This window comes from Salmo salar, chromosome 24 (assembly GCF_965601325.2).
Source record: "Salmo salar chromosome 24, fSalSal1, whole genome shotgun sequence".
Taxonomy (NCBI): Eukaryota; Metazoa; Chordata; class Actinopteri; order Salmoniformes; family Salmonidae; genus Salmo; species Salmo salar.
This window is the reverse complement of record NC_138314.1, coordinates 44,600,204-44,626,529: the sequence shown is the minus strand read 5'-3', so window position 1 is coordinate 44,626,529 and position 26,326 is coordinate 44,600,204. Positions and strand designations below refer to the sequence as shown.

The following is a 26,326-nucleotide window of genomic DNA, read 5'->3' as shown; positions in this document are numbered from 1 at the left end:
ACAAAATAGAGGAGATAGTTGGGAGTTGGGACGAAACACACACACACACACACACACACACACACACACACACACACACACACACACACACACACACACACACACACACACACACACACACACACACACACACACACACACACACACACACTAACACACAAACAAACACACACTCACACACAGACACACACACACACACACACACACACTAACACACAAACAAACACACTAACACACAAACAAACACACACAGACACACACAAACAGACACAGACACACACAGACACACACAGACACACGCAGACACACACAAACACAGAAACAAACACACACAAACACAGAAACACACACACACACAGACATACACATTGACACACACACACACACACCCACAGACAGACACACATACACACACTGAACAACACTAAGGATACACACACTAGACAACACTAAGGACACACAAACACAGGACAGCAGTCTCTATATGACCAGCAATGGAACATAAATACAGGCCCTGAGCTGGGAGTGCCCACGATGCAACACTTCACATTCCCACAAACAACAACAACACTTACGGTTCACACAGACACTGGAAGGCTCCACTGTCAGGATCTCTGTACAGGACTGCTTTAATATCTGCAGAACGGAATGGATACGATGACATTAGTCGAGACTTTAGAGAGTTCAGAAGACTGGGGAAGAGATGGAGCAAGGGGGAGAGGAGTGGGGGGATAGACGAGGAGGAATGGGAGAGACAAAGATGAGTGGAGGAGAGAGGGACCTACGGGAGGGAGGTGTAGGGGAGAGAGAGGAGAGAGAGGGACCTATGGGAGGGAGGAGTAGGGGAGAGAGGGGAGAGAGAGGGAGCTATGTGGGGGAGAGAGTGACCTACAGGAGGGAGGAGTAGGGGAGAGAGGGGAGAGAGAGGGAGCTATGTGGGGGAGAGAGGGACCTACAGGAGGGAGGAGTAGGGGAGAGAGGGGAGAGAGAGGGAGCTATGTGGGGGAGAGAGGGACCTACAGGAGGGAGGAGTAGAGGAGAGAGGGGAGAGAGAGGGAGCTATGTGGGGGAGAGAGGGACCTACAGGAGGGAGAGAGTGGGAGAGATGGGGGAGCTAATTCATCATTTATGGATAAATTATGCAGGACTATTACATTCCTCCGTTCTATTAAAAACCCAAAGCCGACTTCTATGTGAGCCCACTGTCAGACAGCCTATCTCCTATTATACCAATAAATCAACAAAGGACAAACTATGCAACTCCATCATACACAATGGGTAAACATTTGCATATTAACTGAAAATATATGGCAATTAGACCCTTCCTGGACGTCACCGCAAAGAAATTGAACACGAAGTGGAGAGAGCATTTTCTAGGGCTATCGATACAACAATTGATTTTATTGTGTTACTTTTTGATTTTATATATTTTTTTTACTTTACTTTATTTAGGAAATACTTTCTTAACTCTATTTCTTGAATTGCATTGTTGGTTAAGGGCTTGTAAGTAAGCATTTCACGGTAAGGTCTACACCTTTTGTATTCGGCGCATGTGACAAATAGAATTGGATTTGATTTGAAATAGATTTAAGAAAATATTTACTAAATAAACTAAAGCAAAAAATAAAAAGTTACAAAATAAAATAACATAACAATAATGAAGCTATATACAGGGGGTACCGGTACCGAGTCAATGTGCGGGGGTACAGGTTCGTCGAGGTAATTTGTACATGTAGGTAGGGGTAAAGTGACTATGCATAGACAATAAACAGTGAGTAGCAGCAGTGTAAAAACAAAGAGGGGGGGGGGGGGGGGGGGTGTCAATGTAAATAGTCTGGGTGGCTATTTGATGAATTGTTCAGTAGTCTTATGACTTGGGGGTAGAATCTGTTAAGCAGCCTTTTAGTCCTAGACTGCACGCTCCGGCACCGCTTGCCATGCGGTAGCAGAGAGAACAGTCTATGGGTGTCTGGAGTCTTTGACCAGTCTTTTGGGGGCTTTCCACTGCTATATGCTAAACATGAAGCACAGTCTGCTTCTGCATAACAGGATGTGACCACAACAGTGTTGCAGAGTACTTCATATCCTTTATTAGAATATGATGTCACTAATAGTCATCATTCAAAACAATTATAACTTGCTCTGACTTCTCTCACTTCAGGCAAATTTTCCTGTAACACTCGTCATGAAGTCATTGCAGAAGCGGAGAGTGGTCCCAGAAAGCTGAAAGCTGCACAGATGATTTCAAATCGTAGAAATCCAAGTGAGGACTGACGAGGCCAGCGAGTCCAGCAGCATCCAAGATTACTAATCACTGGAGAATGCTCTGTTTCTCTCTCTCTGTTTCCTTTGGAACACAAACAGTAATTTAGCTGGTCAAAACTGTGCAGCTTTGGAGCTTTGCAGCAATTAGGAGTTGCGTGAGAATGTGTGTTTTTTCGATTTTGGTCAAACCCTATAGCTCAGTTAGTAATGTAACTAAATGTTGCAGTAGCTTGGTGGTAGTTGAACAAAATTATAATTAAGGTAGTGTTTCCAGTAGTTAATACATGTTTTACCATGTAGAGGTACTGTTTTACCATGTAGCGGTGTAGCTAACTACTGGAACTACACACTACTGTTTTATAATGTAGCGGTGTAGCTAACTACTGGAACTACACACTACTGTTTTACCATGTAGCTAACTACTGGAACTACACACTACTGTTTTACCATGTAGCGGTGTAGCTAACTACTGGAACTACACACTACTGTTTTACCATGTAGCGGTATAGCTAACTACTGGAACTACACACTACTGTTTTACCATGTAGCTAACTACTGGAACTATACTGTTTTACCTTGTAGCGGTGTAGCTAACTACTGGAACTACACACTACTGTTTTACAATGTAGCGGTGTAGCTAACTACTGGAACTACACACTACTGTTTTACCATGTAGCGGTGTAGCTAACTACTGGAACTACACACTACTGTTTTATAATGTAGCGGTGTAGCTAACTACTGGAACTACACACTACTGTTTTACCATGTAGCGGTGTAGCTAACTACTGGAACTACACACTACTGTTTTACAATGTAGCGGTGTAGCTAACTACTGGAACTACACACTACTGTTTTACAATGTAGCGGTGTAGCTAACTACTGGAACTACACACTACTGTTTTACCATGTAGCTAACTACTGGAACTATACTGTTTTACCTTGTAGCGGTGTAGCTAACTACTGGAACTACACACTACTGTTTTACCATGTAGCGGTGTAGCTAACTACTGGTACTACACACTACTGTTTTACCATATAGCTAACTACTGGAACTACACACTACTGTTTTACCATGTAGCGGTGTAGCTAACTACTGGAACTACACACTACTGTTTTACCATGTAGCGGTGTAGCTAACTACTGGAACTACACACTGCTGTAGCTAACTACTGGAACTACACACTACTGTTTTACCATGTAGCTAACTACTGGAACTACACACTACTGTTTTACCATGTAGCTAACTACTGGAACTACACACTTAAATAAATATGGGTGTAGTAGACCAGAACTTTCTTTTAATTTCGGAATCAGACATGCCTAACTCTCACTTGAACTTAGTTTAATTTGTTTTTAAGTAGGCTAAATTGGACATTCTGTTAACATATGACCCCAAAGTGACATGTTCTTGCAAGTTGTAGTGTATTACTTCAGATTTACATATGAGACTTTTTCATGAAGTAATTTGGATGTAGTTTGGACTTTTTCAAAGTAACTTTAGTAAAAATCTATTTTTCTTAAGGGTAGATTTAATGTAACTTATTCCGGTGTGAAGTAATTGGTAGCTTGGTATATTTTCAGAGTAGCTTCCCCAACACTGCCAATGACTAACTGTCAGCGCTGTTCTCCTGCGGCTTCTGTTACTGTATGTGGTAAAACACAGCCTTTCCTGCCTACATGTTGAAACACAGAGAGACACAAGCAGTTATTTCCATGGGCTCTTGATGTACCTACTCTTTTTCCATGTACCTAAATGGAGAGTCTTTCCAAAAAATGTTTTATTTAACCAGGCAAGTCAGTTAAGAACAAATGTGTATTTACAATGACGGCCTAGGAACAACTGCCTTGTTGAGGGGCAGAAAGAACAGATTTTTACCTTGTCAGCTCAGGGATTTGATCTAGCAATCTTTTGGTTACTGGCCCAACACTCTAACCACTAAGCTACCTACAAGCCCCAAACAAGAAGTATTTTTTTTTCTCCACAAGAAGGTTGCACTGAAGCGCCTTGAAAACTCACCCCCTTACTTCACATTTATTTACAGTATAACAGTGAATAAATGAACATGTCTTACTGAATTGACAATGCCTTTGAGTGCATGGAAGCCATCTTTAACAGGAAACACTTGATCTTTGGTGTCAGCAACCTCGGCTAGCTGTTGCTCGTCAAAGTCCTTGATACCAACACAGTACACCCGAGCACCGTAGTACCTTGCATCGTTGGCCTGCATTAGAGAAGGGAGAAAAAAAAACGGAATAACTTTAACTTTGAACCAACGAGTAACTCTCTGCATTGGACATTATTACATTATATATATATATATATATATATATATATATATATTATTATTATTATTATTATAATTACATTATACAGAATTCTTGGACCCAGATCAAGTTTAATCATTTTTTATTTTTTATTTAATGGAAATTCTCCATTGTGCTTTTTACTCTAAGACTAGACATAGTCTGTGTATAGAAAACCATCCGTTCAACTTGTAAACGTGAATAATAATTAAGTTTGGATAAAAAAAATGATGCTCACGGCTTCAACTGTTAGTTCATGTACATAGACCTCCAGCTTTCCATCCGTCAAAGCCACAATGATGCTGGAGGACTTGGTCGCTTGGGCTTTGATTTGAAGGTTTGCCTTTTAGGTTCAAAACACAAGAGGTGGGAATGGAGGAATAAACAGAGATATGAGCTTATTAGTGAATAACAATATACAGTAGAGGGTTGGTGTCAGTTCTATTAGACCTACTGTTCAGTCAAAGCCAGGAAGTAAACGGAAACTACAACTCCATTACAATTTTGCTTCATGCTTTCCAATTAGGAAAATTGGAATTGGAATGACCTTTTTCAGTTTACTTCCTGGTTGAGTTGACTATAATTGAAATGACAGTGACCCCAACCCAATACACCTGATATATCTACAGAAGGAGAAGAAATTCAAAGCTAACTGTTATAGAGGAGTCAGAATGTATTAGTTAGGTCACCTGGAGCATTTCCAGCATGGAAGGCTTTTGAATTGCTCCCTATCTAAACCGTGTTTAGTGCCAAACAGATTAAACACAGCAAAGCCTAGCTATTAGGCTAGCATAGACAGGGTCAAATGGCAGACTGACAATGCTAGCACAGATAGGGTCAATGGCAGACTGACAATGCTAGCATAGACAGGGTCAAATGGCAGACTGACAATGCTAGCACAGATAGGGTCAATGGCAGACTGACAAGGCTAGCACAGTATCTTACTGTAATGACTATAACGTGGGTGATATTCTGTACAGTACTGAAGGATTCTCTAGTGAGGTGAAGTCATTTTCAGATGTGGTCAGGTCATTAGTAGAGTGGTTTCAACTAGGTTTAGGATTAGGTTTAGGGTAAGGTTTAGGATTAGGTTTAGGGTAAGGTTTAGGATTAGGTTTAGGGTAAGGTTTAGGATTAGGTTTAGGTTTAGGGTTAGGGTAAATTTTAGGGTAAGGTTTAGGATTAGGTTTAGAGTAAGGTTTAGAATTAGGGTTAGGGTTAGGTTTAGGGTAAGGTTTAGGGTAAGGTTTAGGATTAGGTTTAGGGTAAGGTTTAGGATTAGGTTTAGGGTAAGGTTTAGGATTAGGTTTAGGTTTAGGGTTAGGGTTAGGTTTAGGGTAAGTTTTAGGCTAAGGTTTAGGATTAGGTTTAGAGTAAGGTTTAGAATTAGGGTTAGGGTTAGGTTTAGAGTAAGGTTTAGGGTTAGGTTTAGGGTTAGGTTTAGGGTAAGGTTTAGGATTAGGTTTAGGATTAGGTTTAGGGTTAGGTTTAGGTTTAGGGTTAGGGTTAATGGATAGTTGAACATCTGTAAAGTATGTATTGGGGACTATCCAATTAACATGTTACCCATACTGTACCTCTTTAATCCCTTCATGCATGTAGGTTTCCCCTGCTGGCTTCACCTCTCTCAGTCTCTCCAGGCCTTCCTGGATTTCATATCTTCAAACAGAAAGACATCAACTCACCATCCAACATTTTCTGGTTGGTGTTTTTGCCAGTGGATACATATAAAAATTGCCATAGTGGGTATTTTTTTTTCATGTGATGACTGTTATAAGCATGTAATATAAACGCTTATAATGTGTTATTACAAGGCTTATAATATTTTATGTCATTCTCAATAGGAGGAATACCACACCTGTCTCCAGTGAGAGGTAACATCACTTTGGCTGAAGATGAGAACACTATAAAGGAAACCCTCATGCTGGGGCTGGAATTAAACAATACAGTAGAATATATATCAGGATAATATACAGTAGAATATATATCAGGTTAATATACAGTAGAATATATATCAGGATAATATACAGTAGAATATATATCAGGTTAATATACAGTAGAATATATATCAGGTTAATATACAGTAGAATATATATCAGGATAATATACAGCAGAATACATATCAGGTTAATATACAGTAGAATATATATCAGGATAATATACAGTAGAATATATATAGTGTAAATATACAGTAGAATATATATCAGGTTAATATACAGTAGAATATATATCAGGATAATATACAGTAGAATATATATCAGGATAATATACAGTAGAATATATATCAGGTTAATATACAGTAGAATAGATAACAGGATAATATACAGTAGAATATATCAGGATAATATACAGTAGAATATATATTGTGTCAATATACAGTAGAATACATATCAGGTTAATATACAGTAGAATATATATCGGGTCAATATACAGTAGAATATATATCAGGTCAATATACAGTAGAATATATATTGGGTCAATATACAGTAGTTTATATCAGATCAATATAAAGTAGAATATATATCGGGTCAATATACAGTAGAATATATATCAGGATAATATACAGTAGAATATATATCAGGATAATATACAGTAGAATATATATCAGGATAATATACAGTAGAATATATATCAGGATAATATATAGTAGAATATATATCAGGTTAATATACAGTAGAATATATATCAGGATAATATACAGTATTATCATTAGTATTATTGTATCCTATTCTAGACATCCTTTTTCCTTTGCGACTGCACAGTGATGTAACACTCAGGAATCTGTGAAGGTGTGACCATTATGTCGTCATTCACATCATCAGAGAAACAGCATGTGATCGATAGTTATTGAATAGGATGTTAAGAGTAAAGACATTGTTTCAGATATGCACTGTGACCAAATGAAATGTTACATGGTATACAAGATACCGATACACTAGTTTGTATCACCTGATTCTAGTACCAGGAAGTGGTTAACAGACAGGAAACAGTTTGTCATGACAATGACTCACCCCGCCCCCCCGCCCCCCACACACACACACATACACACACACACCCCACACACACACACACAGGATGTTGTGCAATATATTTTTATGCCTGTCAATGTATGAAGGTGTGAATGGGAAATGGACAGTCATGCGCTTGCTTCCAGGCCAAACCCACACAATCTAAATACAGCCATTCCACCTGGCCATTAGTTTTGCCTTGACTGATACTTGTTCATTTTGATACTTGACTGACTGATACTTGACTGACTGATACTTGACTGATACTTGTTCATTTTGATACTTGACTGACTGATACTTGACTGATACTTGTTCATTTTTCAGCAAAGGTGCAAACACAGCTGCACATGGATATAAATATTTAACTAAAAAAACAAAAAACTTTATAAACTCTGAAAAATATATCGCTGAATAAATATGTATATGTAGTATTTCCTGGATCAGTAGAGTCCTCAGAGATGTGAGCGTTCTTCAGAGCATGAGGAGAGGTGCTGCTTTCTCTCACCCACATGACACATGGCCTAGTCTCAGCTAGTCTCAGCTAGTCTCAGACAGTCTCAGCTAATCTCAGCTAGTATCAGACAGTCTCAGCTAGTCTCAGACAGTCTCAGACAGTCTCAGCTAGTCTCAGACAGTCTCAGACAGTCTCAGATAGTCTCAGCTAGTCTCAGCTAGTCTCAGCTAGTCTCAGACAGTCTCAGCTAATCTCAGCTAGTATCAGACAGTCTCAGCTAGTCTCAGACAGTCTCAGACAGTCTCAGCTAGTCTCAGCTAGTCTCAGCTAGTCTCAGACAGTCTCAGCTAGTCTCAGCTAGTCCTTTCCCACAGTCAGACCACATAGCATCTTTTAGCCACACGGACAGGTCTGGCAAGAAAACACAGCAGACGTATGGATCACGTCCTTTCTGAAGAAGGATTTTTAGAGCCTGACTGTCATTTGTTTGTGGAGATTGAGACTTGGATTTAGTTATTAATGAGAAATTGTGCGAGTCAAAAGATTAGTATTATTTGTAACTTTAGACAGGTGATGGACTGGCTAGAATCATATCTATTCCCCATACATACTTTACTGATCTTATATCTAAATATGTTTAGCCTAACATCTCAGGCTAGACTGAAATTAGAATTGCAATTAGATCCTTTATTCGGTTTTCTCTTCAAACAACACACTGAATAAATCAAGAACTTGCTTGAGGTGCCAGGGAGAAATCCAAAATCTGGAGAAAAACCAGAAGAGAGAAATCTCTCCAGCTTGCATGCTCCACATGGCAGAACAGAAGTGTTCCTGGTAAAGGAGCATTGTGTAGGAGATTGTCCTCGCCTCTCTGTGTTCTGTTGCCTTACGGTACACATTCCCTGCCTCTCCGTGGCCCATTTCGCGCAGACCACCTGGGTTCAAATACTATTCGAAATAAATTTCAAAAACTTTATCTGCACTTGATTGAGCTTGCCTGCCTGGCATAACGGACCAATAGAGTAGTCCCAATACTGTAAACCCTGCCCATCTGGCCCTTTTGGAAGGCTAGAACAAACGCTTCAATTATTTGAAAGATATCAAATACTACTTGAACCCAGGTCTTCCGGCCCCCACTGTGATAGGAAGGGGAGATAGATATCTATGTGTGGATCTGAACCACCCCGGTTACAAATGGCCATTCTCACAGCCCAGAAGCCTGATCCTCGCTGCCTCCCACTCCCACCGGGCCTGCTTGCTATGTTCTTCAACAAACCATTTCTTCATTTCAGTTTGGCTGGGTTGATACCGTCTGGACTGGCACATAGCGTTGAGTCAACCAACGTTGCTATAAAAAATGTAAAAAACTCTGCCTGCAATTTTATTTTATTAACTTTTTCGTGATCCTTTTTATCGTCTGATTTAACCCAGGTTGGACATGAGTACTTTTTACTATGCTAGTTGGTACGTTTTGTAGGGATGGGCTGTATTGGTTAAACGGACTGGGAAAACATTGAATTGGTGGTTTGGCAAGACAGAAGTATATCAGAAGAACTTTTTAAAACAAGTAGAAGATGAATAGAAACTCAGATGTGACATAAAGCTGGCATAGATAAAAGTAGCATTTGTTGATTTGTTGAAATCTTCAAGATTCCATTTTAACAAACATATCCAGTCCTCCCTTGTTCCTTTTACTTACCCAACACCTTTCCCCATTAGACTCAGTCCTTGTCCATTTGCCAGACCACAAGTCATTTGTAAAGAATACAAAATGCTTACCTCACAAATCGATCTGTCAGATTCTTCACAAAGGCATAAATCTCACCCCAGTCGTTAGAAACACTTCCCGACCTGCAACAGAGAGAAAAAAAAACAGTTGATTTGTAGAATTCTGTTCCATTGAACGTGCCACAACAATAAAAGCATTTTAATATCGTGAAGATTGCCTTGAACCTCTTTAGTTTGTTTTTTTAACAGGACACCTTTGTTCTACAGTTAGAAATGCTGACTAGGCTTGCTGTTATAGATAGTGGTAGTGACTGTAACTGAGAACACAGTGTATCACAACATGTGGTAAAACTCTGCAGTGTGTTGCTGATTGAACATAGCACGAGTCAGCAGAATGTGTTCAGACCGATGCTTTCAGACAGATGAAACACAACCACATTGCCTTTGAAACTAAATTCAACTTGAGTCAAAACAATTCCTTAGGATAATGTTTGAACTTGGATCATCCCCTACAAGAGCTGGATGTATGAACTTGGATCACCCCCTACAAGAGCTGGATGTATGAACTTGATCCTCCCCTTCCCTGGTCTAAACCCCTGGTCTACTTCCCTGGTCTACTTCCCTGGTCTAAACCCCTGGTCTACTTCCCTGGTCTACTTCCCTGGTCTAAATCCCTGGTCAACTTCCCTGGTCTACTTCCCTGGTCTACTTCCCTGGTCTAAACCCCTGGTCAACTTCCCTGGTCTAAACCCCTGGTCTACTTCCCTGGTCTACTTCCCTGGTCTACCTCCCTGGTCTACTTCCCTGGTCTATTTCCCTGGTCAACTTCCCTGGTCTACTTCCCTGGTCAACTTCCCTGGTCTAAACCCCTGGTCAACTTCCCTGGTCTAAACCCCTGGTCTACTTCCCTGGTCTACTTCCCTGGTCTAAACCCCTGGTCAACTTCCCTGGTCTAAACCCCTGGTCAACTTCCCTGGTCTACTTCCCTGGTCAACTTCCCTGGTCTAAACCCCTGGTCTACTTCCCTGGTCTAAACCCCTGGTCAACTTCCCTGGTCTACTTCCCTGGTCTACTTCCCTGCTCTAAACCCCTGGTCAACTTCCCTGGTCTAAACCCCTGGTCTACATTCCTGGTCTACTTCCCTGGTCTACACCCCTGGTCTACCTTCCTGGTCTACTTCCCTGTTCTACTTCATTGGTTTACTTCATTGGTCTACTTCCATGGTTTATTTCCTGGTCTACTTCCCTGGTTTACTTTCTTGGTTTACTTCCTGGTCTACTTCCCTGGTTTAATTTCTTGGTTTACTTCCTGGTCTACTTCCTTTGGTTTGCTTCCTGGTAATTTCCTTGCTACTATGCCAATACCACCTAGTTTCATGAAAGAAACATTTTTTGGGGTTAATAACTTATATGATGACTGATAGTTTTTTATTATTATTGTTATCATCCAGATACATCATGTGCCAGTCCAGAGCGGGTGACGTTGGGAGTGTGCTTGCCACACACGCCTCAGGCCTTGGCACACCGTACCCTCTATCAGTCAAAGTGAGCAATGTGAACACAGTCAGTGTGTTCAATTTGCCCTTGATGATAACGACATCGTAGTAATTAAACTAATAATTACAATTCAATGTATGTGCAGAGAACATTAAAACATGAGAGATTCACCATTAGGGCCACCATCTTTCACACAGTTTCTCTCTCCTCCCCCCCCCCATCTCCAAGACAAGGTCAATGTTTCCGTCTGGCAAAGAGTGTGTATCTGTGTGTGTATGTGTGTGTGTGTGTGTGTGTGTGTGTGTGTGTGTGTGTGTGTGTGTGTGTGTGTGTGTGTGTAGGGGGGGGGGGGGGGGGGGGGGGCTTATGACTAAAGCAAAATTCCACAGCACTTTGACAATACTCTAACTACTAACTACGATTAACATTGTGAATACATTACATTGTAAGGTCCTTGCTACTTTGTGAATACATTACATTGTAAGGTCCTTGTTACTTTGTGAATACATTACATTGTAAGGTCCTTGCTACTTTGTGAATACATTACACTGTAAGGTCCTTGTTACAACACCTACACTACAGTACTGACCTTCTCAAGAGCTTCGGACCTCTTGGTGTAATGGCTAAGGTGTTGGGACTGACTGAACGTTCGCTGCAACATGCGGTTGGCTCTTGACTATCTAATGTTTACTAGTAAGCCTATGTAACGTATGTACAGTGCCTTCAGAGTACTCACACACCTTGACTTTTTTTCTCTGTTACAGCCTGAATTTTAAATGGATTTCGTGTGACAGGCCCCATGATGTCAAAGTGGAATTATGTTTTTAGAAATGTTTACAAATTAATAAAAAATGAAAAGCTGAAATGTCTTGAGTCAATAAGTATTCAACCCCTTTGTTTTGGCAAGCCTAAATCAGTTCAGGAGTACAACTTTGCTTAACAATTTAACATAACAAGTTGCATGGAACTCAAGAACAGTACTGTGTATGTGTTATTTTGAGTAAATGGAAAGGTAGGGATGGTGGGATGACCGAAATATTGTGCTTTTACAAAATATTAAGCTGTTTTCAAATTAAACACAATACCTTGCTCTTGTTAAAGCTTTTTAATGTATTTGTTTTTTCTTTCAATAATAGTGTTTAACATGATTTTTGAATGACTATTTCATCTCTGTACCCCACACATACAATTATCTATAAGGTGCCTCAGTCGAGCAGGGAATTTCAAACACAAAGACCAGGGAGGTTTTCCAATGCCTCGCAAAGAAGGGCACCTATTGGAAGATGGGTACAATTTTGGGATTTAAGCAGATATTGAATATCCCTTTTAGCATGGTGAAGTTATTAATTACACTTTGGATGGTGTATCAATACACCCAGTCACAACAAAGATACAGGCGTCCTTCCTAACTCAGTGGCCCGGAGAGGAATGAAATGTCACAATGAGGCGAATGGTGACTTTAAAATAAGTTACAGAGTTTAATGGCTGTGATAGGAGAAAACTGAGGATGGATCAACTACATTGTAGTTACTCCACAACACTAAACTAAATGACAGAGTGAAAAGAAGGAAGCCTGAACAGAATAAAAATATCCCAAAACAAAGTAGAACTGCAGAAAATGTAGCAAAAAAAAATCTACTTTATGTCCTGAATACAAAGTGTTCTGTTTGGAGCAAATGCAAAACACATCACATCACTGAGTACCACTCATTCATATTTTCAAGCATGGCGGCGGCCAATGTTCCATCTTAGTTGTGTGCGGGGGGCTCAGTGTCCCCGAGACTGTGCAGAAGAAATATCAACCCACGGGGGGAGAAGCACGAGATTGAACTTCAGTTTCCCCCTGTTAACACTATCAACGTTTCCATTTACTGTGGCAATTGTGATCTAATCAACTCAATATTAACCACTTTCAACGCAACATACCGAAACAAAACAAATGACGCAAGAAATGTTGTTGTAGGCACAATGCATCGGAGTAGGATTCTATTGCATTGATACGACTCAGCCCATACTCTCCACAGACCTGTGCTGCATAACCAATCAGAGCAACAGTAGGCCTATACGCAAATAGACCATTGTCATATATGGATCTGTGCCGTTCACTTTGAACTGGACTGTGTTTACAGCATGAGCTTGTTTTGAGATCAAAGTGAGAGCTGCATGAAGCCACGTGTGCACATTTTGTTTATATCCTTTGCTAGTTATTGAGTTATTAGCCCAGTTATAGATCATTTCTCGTCAGCAATGGGGGAGTGATTGCTTCCTACAAGAGCACAAAATGTCTACATTTCTAGACATCTTTGAAAAGCAAGTCAGGAAAAGAGCTTGTTTTTTATGTCTTAAAGGGACAGTGTTTTATTTTGAAACAGGCTTGAATAAGCTAAATAGCCAATAGGTAAAGGGTAGCATAATTTGTCTGATTCTCTGTATTAATGGTATGGGAATAATAATGCATTTTATTTTGTAAAATGGTTTCTTGCATCAAACAGCACAACATTTTTCAGTCACCTCCTTGTCTGAAGGACAAGTGGATAAACAGGTTAATGTCAAGTCCTGCATGATTTTTTCAAAAGTGTCATGGAATGCATTTTATTTTATTATTTTAACCTTTATTTAACTAGGCAAGTCAGTTAAGAACAAATTCGTATTTACAATGACGGCCTACCAGAAGACAAAAGGCCTCCTGCGGGGACGGTGGCTGGGATTAAAAATAAATGAAATAAAAATATAGGACAAAACACACATCACAACAAGAGAGACAACACAACACTACATAAAGAGAGACCTAAGACAACAACATAGCAAGGCAGCAACACATGACAACACAGCATGGTTGCAACACAACATGACAACAACATGGTAGCAACACAACATGGCAGCAGCACAAAACATGGTAGCAGCATGAAACATGGTACAAACATTATTGGGCATAGACAACAGCACAAAGGGCAAGAAGGTAGAGACAACAATACATCACGCAAAGCAGCCACAACTGTCAGTAAGTGTCCATGATTGAGTCTTTGAATGAAGAGATGGAGATAAAACTGTCCAGTTTGAGTGTTTGTTGCAGCTCGTTCCAGTCGCTAGCTGCAGCGAACTGAAAAGACGAGCGACCCAGGGATGTGTGTACTTTGGGGACCTTTAACAGAATGTGACTGACAGAACGGATGTTGAATGTGGAGGACGATGGCTGCAGTAGATATCTCAGATAGGGGGAGTGAGGCCTAATGTAGACCTACAATGAACACCAAACATTGGCTGCTACTGTAGGCTTAATAATATAACAGCTATTTCCATGTTAAAATGTTATGGGAGGCATTTTCTCCATACTTTTTGATGGTAGGCCACTCTGGTAGGCCTATATTATGATCAAGTAGCCACAGTAGCCTACTTGGCCACTGTTATAACTATAACTTAAAGCTGGTACAGCCTCAGTGTTCACAGTCAACACGAGCTGGAAGTTGCACAGAATTTTCACAACGTTCAAGTTTGCGCTCAGCAGACCTGCAATTTGCTCAATGGTGAAAAACATTTGAGGGAACATTGGTGGTGGCTGCATCATGTTGTGGGTATGCTTGTCATCGGCAAGGACTAGGGAGTTTTTTAGGATAAAAAGAAACGGAATAGAGCTAAGCACAGGCAAAATCCTAGAAGAAAACCTGGTTCAGTCTACTTTCCAACAGACACTGGGACACAAATCCACCTTTCAGCAGGTCAATAACCTAAAATGCAAGGTCAAATCTACACTCGAGTTGCTTACCAAGATGACATTGAATGTTCCTGAGTGGCCTGGTTACAGTTTTTACTTAAATCTACTTGAAAATCTATGGCAAGACTTAAAAATTGCTGTCTAGCAATGATCAACCACCAATTTGACAGAGCTTAAAGATTTTAAAAAGAAAATGTGCAGATATTGTACAATTAATGTGTACAAAGCTCTCAGAGACTTGCCCAGAAAGACTCATAGCTGTAATCACTACCAAAGAGAACTCTAACATCTATTGACTCAGGGGTGTGAATACTTATGTAAATGTAACATTTCTGTATATCATTTTCCATAAATGTACAAAAATGTCTAAAAACACGTTTTCACTTTGTCATTATGGGGTATTGTGTTTAGATGAGTGAGAAAAAAAATATTCAATTAATTTTGAATTCAGGCTGTAACACAACAAAATGTGGAATAAGTCAAAGGGTATGAATACTTTCTGAAAGCACTGCATTTTGGGCAGCATGGAGCTCTCAAAAAGCCCTTTTAGTTTATCAATTGTATCAATGGTAGGCCATGCTATAATCTCTACCTCATCCTGTCATTTTATAATTGAGAACAGGGTGGAGTAGTTGACAGAGGGTTTGAAACTGGAGGGAGGTGCAGAGATGCAACAGGCTTGCAGAAATATGGCATTGAGCCAAGTTGTGAGAGAAGAATAATGATGTCAAAAAAACTTAAGTAAAAACATGTGTTGATCAAGTCCGTTTGCTTCCTGAGACAGTATGGTATGCATCACCGAACTTCAACTTTGTCTAAACTTTTTTTTGCTCAACTGGAAAGAGCTCTCCTTATGTTACAAGTGGTATTTATGGAAGACAAAGGATTGGGGTTAAAGTGAGGGTTAGGTTTAAGACCATAAAAGCTTTGTCTCAGTTGCTTCATGTTATCTTTACAATGTATCATGGTTCGCAGATCTAAACCGAACTCCCAGTAGGCCTATGGCAGGGGTCCCCAATCACATTCAGCCTTGGGAAGATTTTCTTTTTTTTCTACACTGCAAATTTACTGTAAGAATCCCAAACAGATGTAGAATTTTGAGAAAAACAGAATCATGTCAAACCTTGATTACATTGGGATACAATCATACGCCTCTTTATATGAGTAGACTCGTTTCCTGATGATTTTACAGTATTTTGTGTTCAAGAATGAAAATGACAACAACAACAAAAAATATAATTTTCTATTTTATTTTTCTCAGGATAACTTTAGGGGGCCAAATATATATTGGGCTGCTCTGCAGGTGAATTATATTTAGGCCGGCATTCTAAACCGGGAACTAACACATTAACCTTTAATCTGCTGAACCGGACCAAGCGTGAATGATTTGAACCATTAGAATAATCAATGTGACTGTGTATACATTTCTAGGCTAAATGTGACATTGCTTCTTTGCTGTTACATTGTAGCTACATTTGACACTGTTGTTGTTACATTGTAGCTACATTTGACACTGTTGTTGTTACATTGTTACATTGTAGCTACATTGGACACTGTTGTTGTTACATTGTTACATTGTAGCTACATTGGAAACTATTGTTGTTACATTGTAGCTACATTGGACACTGTTGTTGTTACATTGTTACATTGTTGCTACATTGTTATTGTTTCAATCGCTGAACATAACAGGTACTTCAGTGATTCAATGTTGCAAATACATCCTACTTACCTATCTAGAACAAAGTACAAGTCGTAAGCTCCGTGACAAGATGCTTCTTCTGCGTGACAAGACCATGCAAACAAACTCAGCAGAACTATTCCAGCTGTTGCTGCTTTTGAAGTCCAGTGAGTTTTAGCGCGACCAAGTGTTTTCTCCTTCATTGTCAAATTCAACGGTGTCATTGTAGCCCGCAAGGCAAATTTATCAAGCGAAATTACACTTCTTCTTATTCTAGCACATAAACAGAAGAGAGTATGCTAAAAACGAGCCGCACTGCCAGAAACATGTCAAAACTTCTTACAGCACAATAAAGTAGCTTCTCTGCGTTTATATCACCGACAGTATTTCTTCATGTCCTCTGACGATGTACTACTCTAAACCGAAGTCTGTTTCCTGTTGAGTCAATACAATATCCCATTTCATAAAACCTCCCCGTAGGATACACAAAACACACTCCCACTTAAACGACCCTTATTCCAGCGCGCATGCTCCTGGTGAAACCAGACGTGGCTAAGTTTAGTGGGTCTATATTCCCAAGTAATTGTTAATGGTGATTATACTGGATAATTATATGTGGCCAGGGCCGGTTCAAGGCAGTCACTTAGGTCCCCAGCCCGTAAGAGAACAGTCTAGGTGTCAACTTACTGTTGAGAGTTAGAATAGTAGTTCGAAATTTGCATGTGTATCAGCAAAATCTTTTCTCTTGTTATGCGTCACTGACAGTCAATCAATTAGCCATGTCAGCTACAATTTATAGATTGGTAAATTAGTCTAGTCAATTAGTCTAGCTAAAGTTGTAGTAATTATGGCCGAATACCGACCAGGCATGCAGGGCACGTTCCCAAGGGCCCTGACCTCCAGGGGCCCCCCCAATGATTTTGTTAGTCACTCAGATATCATGAACATTGCATACTGTAAATCATGGCAAAATGTTCCCGAATTGCAGGAAATTTGCTTTAAAACTGAAAAAAAATGTAAATGTTTCTATTTTCTTTATGTCTGCACTGTTGGGAAGGGCCCATCAGCATTTCACTGTTAGTCCACACCTGTTGTTTATATAGCATGTGACAAACAATATTTCATTTGATTCCACACAATGGCAAAATGGATAGTATTGTAGGAAATGTGTCATAAAATTGCTAAAATGTATCTCCAGCCCACGGCAAAATGTGTAGAATTGCAGGAAATTCATTTTAAAATGTAAATGTTTCTCTGTGCTGTCAAGGGGGGGGGGGGGGGGGGGCACTAAAATGTTTTGCTTGTGAGGTGGGGGCAACCAATTCTCGCTTTAGGGCCCGCAAAAGGCTAGAGACGGCCATGTATGTGGCCTAAATTAAATAACTTTCTTTATTTTGTAAAGGGTTTTATTTTGGGGGGACGAGAGACTGAGGACCACCAACGAAATCTGAAAAAAATCTGATGCTCTATGAATACAATGACATCATAACAAAAAACCATATCCTGCCACAACTGTCACCACAGCCATTACAACTGTCATCAGTCACCACACCCTAAAATGTGTGATGAAAATGTGTATTTTGAATTAAATATAAAATAAGTTATATAATTAAAATAGTTTCGATTATTAATTATTTTATTTAAGAAAGACACTCATGGATGTTTTTTTTTTAAAATTTATATTTGGCTCTACAGTCCTAATGGAATGTTGGAGTGACTACAATAGGCCTACTAATTCAGCATATGAACAGATGTATTGGTCTGATTCCAAATCAAACTGGAGGATATATCCTTTAGACTGAGACAGATTACAATAAATGTGTTTTTTTTTTTTTTTGCAGAAGGAAATGGAAAAGACTGGACCAAAAAGAAAGCAGGAAGACATTGCAAAGACCATATGTGTGAAATACAGAGGTCCAATGCAAAGTTACTATCTCGTTGGACCTCAGGAGTTTGATAATTAGCCGAGTCCACGGTGGGAAAGAGTTCTAGCCGATAAGGTAGCACTTTTAGAAAAGCAAGGAACGCTTATTAACAGAAATAAAATCATAACTTTTAATAAATCAATCCAAAACTTCATCTGGCCTAGAATCAGGCTATAGGCACTGCGACTCATCACAGACATCCTATACCCGCATAGATTATTTCACTACAGAACAGACACTACTGCCCATATAATATAGACTGTACAGCAGTAACTTGCTGCATGCCACGATGGCTGCCCAGAGTGGCAGCATATAGCAGCACGTTCAGTTGGGCCTCAAGAATTCAGCATAGCAAGTTTGTATGAATGTCTGGTTATTAAATGGGGTAAATAGTTTAATCCATTCTCTGTTTTATACATTTATTTACAGGTAAATAATACTTTTTTAAATGATTAATACAAATCAAGACTTGCTAAATAGAGATTTTTGTTTGTCGGTATGCATAATCGTTTGTCTCTACATTAACTAACATATTCCTCTTAACTGTAAATGTTTTGCATGATTCTTTTTGAAGTTATAATTACTTACATTTGTTTCCATCCTAGTATTGTTGTCAGCCATCTTTGCTAAAGCAACTCTCCAGCCTTGGTTTGCAGTTCTTCATGGGAGTTTTGGGAACCACTCGATTGGATTGGTCATCGCCCCACTTTCGCCAATGGTGATCTGCATAAAATTGGGGAATCCTGAACTTTTTATCCGCCTCCCAAGTCACGTTCACATCGCCCAACGGTTCCTGCCCACTCCGCTTTTCATTGCTTTCCTCTGTGACGGGAGAGGCTATGATGACGCATATTGCGCAGCTAAGGGTCGAGTGTGGCTAGTCAGCAACAACAGCAGCATGTCTAGTAAAACTTGTAACAGAAAGTGATGTTTGTTTCAATGGGCAAGGGAGAATTAACTTGTAGCATTGGTCACTATCTGGATGTTACTGTGACATGCCAGTTAGCTACCTAAGGACAAGCCGGTGGTAATGACCAGTACAACGGTGTTATATCGAGATGGTCAACAACGTAAGTAAGTGCTTCCCACCTAGCGGCGGTGGCTTCCCCCCCGAGCGGCGTTGGCTTCCCCCCCGAGCGGCGGTGGTTTCCCCCCGAGCGGCGGTCGCTTCCCACCGAGCGGCGGTCGCTTCCCCCCGAGCGGCGGTGGCTTCCCCCCCGAGCGGCGGTCGCTTCCCACCGAGCGGCTGTGTCACGTCGCCGGCGGTAGCTAACGTGGCCAATTTGTTCCATCACACATGAAATTATTTAAAGTAGGATAGCAGCCTCCTACACAATAAATAACTTTTGAATATCGGTAGTAACTATCTGGATGTCATGTGACACGGTCTACTGCTCAGTGGGGAGAGTCAGCAACACAACAACACAGGGCTCCCGCTCTGCCGACTGCTGTCCTGCAGTAAGGAGAGGGAACTAACTAGATAGCGTAGCCAAGGAGACGGTTAAAAGCACATTTATTGTAGTGATTTTCACAGAAAATGTCCAACTATTTGCTCCGATAAAAAAAAAAAAATGGAATGATTCGAAACATTCTCTCAAGTTTCAAATTCTCTCTGTAGTTTCTAGGCACAAGTATGAACTAGCTAGCTGGGAAGGGCTCATCAGGGTGACTGACTGAAGGGAATCCGTTGCTCTTCAATCGATTCTCGCTGCACGTCATATGTCATCAATTTGGGCACTGGGCGTGTCCGTATAGCCTCTCCCCTCTGTAACCTAAGGATGGAGAGTTGTTTAAGCAAAGATGGCTGACAAAAATACTAGGATGTAAGCAAATGTAAGTAATTATAAGTTAACGGTTACTGTAGTTTTTAATGCTCTTTGAAACCAGGAAATTACAGTAAAAGCATGACTTGTTCTCAACACAGAGGTTAAAACATTCAGGCTCTCAACCGTGCCAGCCCGCTTAATTTCTATTCAGTTCGACTGGCCATAAGTTTCCTCGCAATAACCGTGCATAAAGCTACCGTATGTGTCACAAGCGTTGTTGTAGGTGGACCAAAACGCAGCGGGTATATTTATCATCTTTTTTATTGAAAGAAAAAACACTTAAACAAAACAAACGACGAAACCAGTCCCGTAAGGTGCACAGACTATACAGGAAACAACCACCCACAAAACACAAGAGAAAACTAACCCACTTAAATATGGCCTCCAATTAGAGTCAACGACAACCAATTGCCTCTAATTGGAGGTCGTTGCCAAAACCCAACATAGAAATAGAAAACTAGATAACCACATAGAAATAGATAACATAGAACAAAACCCCAAAAACCCGAAACACACAAAACAAACACCCCTTGCCACGCCCTGACCAAACTACAATAACAAATAACCCCTTTTACTGGTCAGGACGTGACAGTATGCTTCCCAGTCAAAACAGTTTGCGATTATATTCTGACAACATTTTCTGAAGTTTTTGTTGATTTTGGTGTTCAGCGTTCAGCAGGGGTTTTTCCTGCCGTTCGAGTACATTACATTTTATCTTGAGGCAAGCCAAAGTTCAGTATCCAAAGTCTACGCCCCTTCATCGGTGATTGGTCAAGAATAGATATTCTTCAATTAAGTGTTTGTTGTCATTCAACAACAGACGACTAGTTTTCATGCACATTTTTTTACTTGAGAAATACTGTACCAAACATCTTAGTTAGATGTAAAATTGCGCGACTAGACCTAGTCTACAAAAACGTTGTCACGCCTAATCATGCTCCTTCCCTCTGGCGTTTGACATCGCTGGTCAACCAACCACCGGTCCTGGCAACCCACATTGCTCCCACCTGCTCCCCATCGTTAAGCACACCTGCTCCCCATCGTTAAGCACACCTGCTCCCCATCGTTAAGCACACCTGCTCCCCATCGTTAAGCACACCTGCTCCCCATCGTTAAGCACACCTGCTCCCCATCATTAAGCACACCTGCTCCCCATCGTTAAGCACACCTGCTCCCCATCGTTAAGCACACCTGCTCCCCATCGTTAAGCACACCTGCTCCCCATCGTTAAGCACACCTGCTCCCCATCGTTAAGCACACCTGCTTCCCATCGTTAAGCACACCTGCTCCCCATCGTTAAGCACATCTGCTCCCCATCGTTCAGCACATCTGCTCCCCATCGTTAAGCACACCTGCTCCCCATCGTTAAGCACACCTGCTCCCCATCGTTAAGCACACCTGCTCCCCATCGTTAAGCACACCTGCTCCCCATCGTTAAGCACACCTGCTCCCCATCATTAAGCACACCTGCTCCCCATCGTTAAGCACACCTGCTCCCCATCATTAAGCATACCTGCTCCCCATTGTTAAGCACACCTGCTCCCCATCATTAAGCACACCTGCTCCCCATCGTTAAGCACACCTGCTCCCCATCATTAAGCATACCTGCTCCCCATTGTTAAGCACACCTGGACTTCATCATCACCCTGATTACTCTCCCTTCATATAGCCCTCAGTATCCTCAGTCATTAGGCAGTATTGGTTTTGGTTATGTTCAGTACGCTGCTCCTGTTTTGGAGTATCTTCTTGATTATTATTAAACTTACCTTCTGCATCTGCTTCCTGACTCCCTGCGTACATGTTACAAACGTCAAAAACTAGTGACAGATTTTTTTGGGGGGCTTATCTTAGATTGATTCTGACTATTTTGAGGAAGTGTTACTGTATACTGATGCTACAGCGTCTCAAGAGGGACAAACAGTAATATTGCTGCTTTTTTTCTAGTTTTCTAGTAATGTATTTTTAAGGGAGTAACGCGAGGTAACAAAGTTCTGCTAGAGTTCTGATAGGAGCCAAACCGAACCTAGTACGAGGACACCTTTACAGAACTCATAATTACAGGTGGAAATACTGCTAGAAACTTCCGCCACTCCCTACCTCAACAAGCAGTGTTGCACATAACAAACAAGCTGGTAGAAAACCATCTGTTACAAGCTAATGCTTTATAAAAGTGTAGAAGCAGAATAATAATCATCATACAATATTCAAAGGGCCTATCCTAAAACAAACCAGCACATTCTCGATAGCAGATGAATGTAAACAAACAACATAATCAATTGACAAAATGACGGTACCTACGGTGGAGGAAAAGTGGTGCGTGGTTCAAGTAATTATGGCCGAATAGCGACCAGGCATGCAGGGCACGTTCCCAAGGGCCCTGATCTCCAGGGGACCCACCACTGATTTTGTTAGTCACTCAGATATCATGAACATTGCATACTGTAAATCACGGCAAAATGTTCCCGAATTGCAGGAAATTTGCTTTAAAACTGAAAAAAAATGTTAATGTTTCTGTTTTCTTTATGTCTGCACTGTTGGGAAGGGCCCGTCAGCATTTCACTGTTAGTCCACACCTGTTGTTTATATAGCATGTGACAAACAATATTTCATTTGATTCCACACAATGGCAAAATGGATAGTATTGTAGGAAATGTGTCATAAAATTGCTAAAATGTATCTCCAGCCCACGGCAAAATGTGTAGAATTGCAGGAAATTCATAAATGTTTCTCTGTGCTGTCAAGGGGGGGGTGGGGGCACTAAAATGTTTTGCTTGTGAGGTGGGGGCAACCAATTCTCGCTTTAGGGCCCGCAAAAGGCTAGAGACGGCCATGTATGTGGCCTAAATTAAAGAACTTTCTTTATTTCGTAATGGCTGTTTTTTTGGGGGGGGGGGGCGAGAGACTGAGGACCACCAACGAAATCTGAAAAAAATCTGATGCTCTATGAATACAATGACATCATAACAATAAACCATATCCTGCCACAACTGTCACCACAGCCATTACAACTGTCACCAGTCACCACACCCTAAAATGTGTGATGAAAATGTGTATTTTGAATTAAATATAAAATAAGTTATATTATTAAAATAGTTTCGATTATTAATTATTTTATTTAAGAAAGACACTCATGGATGTTTTTTTTTTTTATATTTGGCTCTACAGTCCTAATGGAATGTTGGAGTGACTACAATAGGCCTACTAATTCAGCATATGAACAGATGTATTGGTCTGATTCCAAATCAAACTGGAGGATATATCCTTTAGACTGAGACAGATTACAATAAATGTGTTTTTTTTTTTTTGCAGAAGGAAATGGAAAAGACAGAACCAAAAAAAAAATGCAGGAAGACATTGCAAAGACCATATGTGTGAAAAACAGAGGTCCAATGCAAAGTTACTATCTCGTTGGACCTCAGGAGTTTGATAATTAGCCGAGTCCACGGTGGGAAAGAGTTCTAGCTGATAAGGTAGCACTTTTAGAAAAGCAACAAATGCTTATTAACAGAAATAAAATCATAACTTTTAATAAATCAATCCAAAACTTCATCTGGCCTAGAATCAGGCTATAGGCACTGCGACTCATCACAGACATCCTATACCCGCACAGATTATTTCACTACAGAACAGACACTACTGCCCATATAATATAGACTGTACAGCAGTAACTTGCTGTATGCCACGAAGGCTGCCCAGAGTGGCAGCATATAGCAGCACGTTCAGTTGGGCCTCAAGAATTCAGCATAGCAAGTTTGTATGAATGTCTGGTTATTAAATGGAGTAAATAGTTTAATCCATTCTCTGTCTTATACATTTATTTACAGGTAAATAATACTTTTTTTAAATGATTAATACAAATCAAGACTTGCTAAATAGAGATTTTTGTTTGTCGGTATGCGTAATCGTTTGTCTCTACATTAACTAACATATTCCTCTTAACTGTAAATGTTTTGGATGATTCTTTTTGAAGTTATAATTACTTACATTTGTTTCCATCCTAGTATTGTTGTCAGCCATCTTTGCTAAAGCAACTCTCCAGCCTTGGGTTGCAGTTCTTCATGGGAGTTTTGGGAACCACTCGATTGGATTGGTCATCGCCCCACTTTCGCCAATGGTGATCTGCATAAAACTGGGGAATCCTGAACTTTTTATCCGCCTCCCAAGTCACGTTCACATCACCCAACGGTTCCTGCCTACTCCGCTTTTCATTGCTTTCCTCTGTGACGGGAGAGGCTATGATGACGCATATTGCGCAGCTAAGTGTCGAGTGTGGCTAGTCAGCAACAACAGCAGCATGTCTAGTAAAACTTGTAAAAGAAAGTGATGTTTGTTTCAATGGGTAAGGGAGAATTAACTTGTAGCATTGGTCACTATCTGGATGTTACTCTGACATGCCAGTAAGCTACCTAAGGACAAGCCGGTGGTAATGACCAGTACAACGGTGTTGTATCGAGATGGTCGCCAACGTAAGTTGCTTCCCCCCCGAGCGGCGGTGGCTTCCCCCCCGAGCGGCGGTCGCTTCCCCCCCGAGCGGCGGTGGCTTCCCCCCCGAGCGGCGGTGGCTTCCCACCGAGTGGCTGTGTCACATCGCCGGTGGTAGCTAACGTGGCCAATTTGTTCCATCACACATGAAATTATTTAAAGTAGGATAGCAGCCTCCTACACAATAAATAACTTTTGAATATCGGTAGTAACTATCTGGATGTCATGTGACACGGTCTACTGCTCAGTGGGGAGCGTCGGCAACACAACAACACAGGGCTCCCGCTCTGCCGACTGCTGTCCTGCAGTAAGGAGAGGGAATTAACTAGATAGCGTAGCCAAGGAGACGGTTAAAAGCACATTTATTGTGGTGATTTTCACAGAAAATGTCCAACTATTTGCTCCGATAAAAAAAAAAAAACTGGAATGATTCGAAACATTCTCTCAAGTTTCAAATTCTCTCTGTAGTTTCTAGGCACAAGTATAAACTAGCTAACTGGGAAGGGCTCATCGGGGTGACTGACTGAAGGGAATCCGTTCCTCTTCAATCGATTCTCGCTGCACGTCATATGTCATCAATTTGGGCACTGGGCGTGTCCGTATAGCCTCTCCCCTCTGTAACCTAAGGATGGAGAGTTGTTTAAGCAAAGATGGCTGACAAAAATACTAGGATGTAAGCAAATGTAAGTAATTATAAGTTAACGGTTACTGTAGTTTTTAATGCTCTTTGAAACCAGGAAATTACAGTAAAAGCATGACTTGTTCTCAACACAGAGGTTAAAACATTCAGGCTCTCAACCGTGCCAGCCCGCTTAATTTCTATTCAGTTCGACTGGCCATAAGTTTCCTCGCAATAACCGTGCATAAAGCTACCGTATGTGTCACAAGCGTTGTTGTAGGTGGACCAAAACGCAGCGGGTATATTTATCATCTTTTTTATTGAAAGAAAAAACACTTAAACAAAACAAACGACAAAACCAGTCCCGTAAGGTGCACAGACTATACAGGAAACAACCACCCACAAACACATGAGAAAACTAACCCACTTAAATATGGCCTCCAATTAGAGTCAACGACAACCAGCTGCCTCTAATTGGAGGTCGTTGCCAAAACCCAACATAGAAATAGAAAACTAGATAACCACATAGAAATAGATAACATAGAACAAAACCCCAAAAACCCGAAACACACAAAACAAACACCCCTTGCCACGCCCTGACCAAACTACAATAACAAATAACCCCTTTTACTGGTCAGGACGTGACAGTATGCTTCCCAGTCAAAACAGTTTGCGATTATATTCTGACAACATTTTCTGAAGTTTTTGTTGATTTTGGTGTTCAGCGTTCAGCAGGGGTTTTTCCTGCCGTTCAAGTACATTACATTTTATCTTGAGGCAAGCCAAAGTTCAGTATCCAAAGTCTACGCCCCTTCATCGGTGATTGGTC

The 26,326-nt window shown here is 40.7% G+C and overlaps 1 protein-coding gene across 1 annotated transcript in view; it reads right to left on the bottom strand.

Moving 5' to 3' along the window:
- The window catches only part of LOC106585928 (anthrax toxin receptor 2), a 121,274-nt gene extending 104,170 nt beyond the window's left edge, over positions 1-17,104 (bottom strand). The window contains exons 1-7 of the mRNA XM_045707090.2: positions 16,697-17,104; positions 9,811-9,882; positions 6,428-6,499; positions 6,147-6,228; positions 4,808-4,912; positions 4,338-4,487; positions 576-636 (exon numbers count right to left, since the gene is read on the bottom strand). Coding sequence (XP_045563046.1) covers positions 576-636; positions 4,338-4,487; positions 4,808-4,912; positions 6,147-6,228; positions 6,428-6,499; positions 9,811-9,882; positions 16,697-16,869 — 715 coding nt within the window. The 5' untranslated portion in view covers positions 16,870-17,104. The remainder of the gene's footprint in view (positions 1-575; positions 637-4,337; positions 4,488-4,807; positions 4,913-6,146; positions 6,229-6,427; positions 6,500-9,810; positions 9,883-16,696) is intronic.
- Between the last annotated feature and the right edge of the window lie 9,222 nt (positions 17,105-26,326).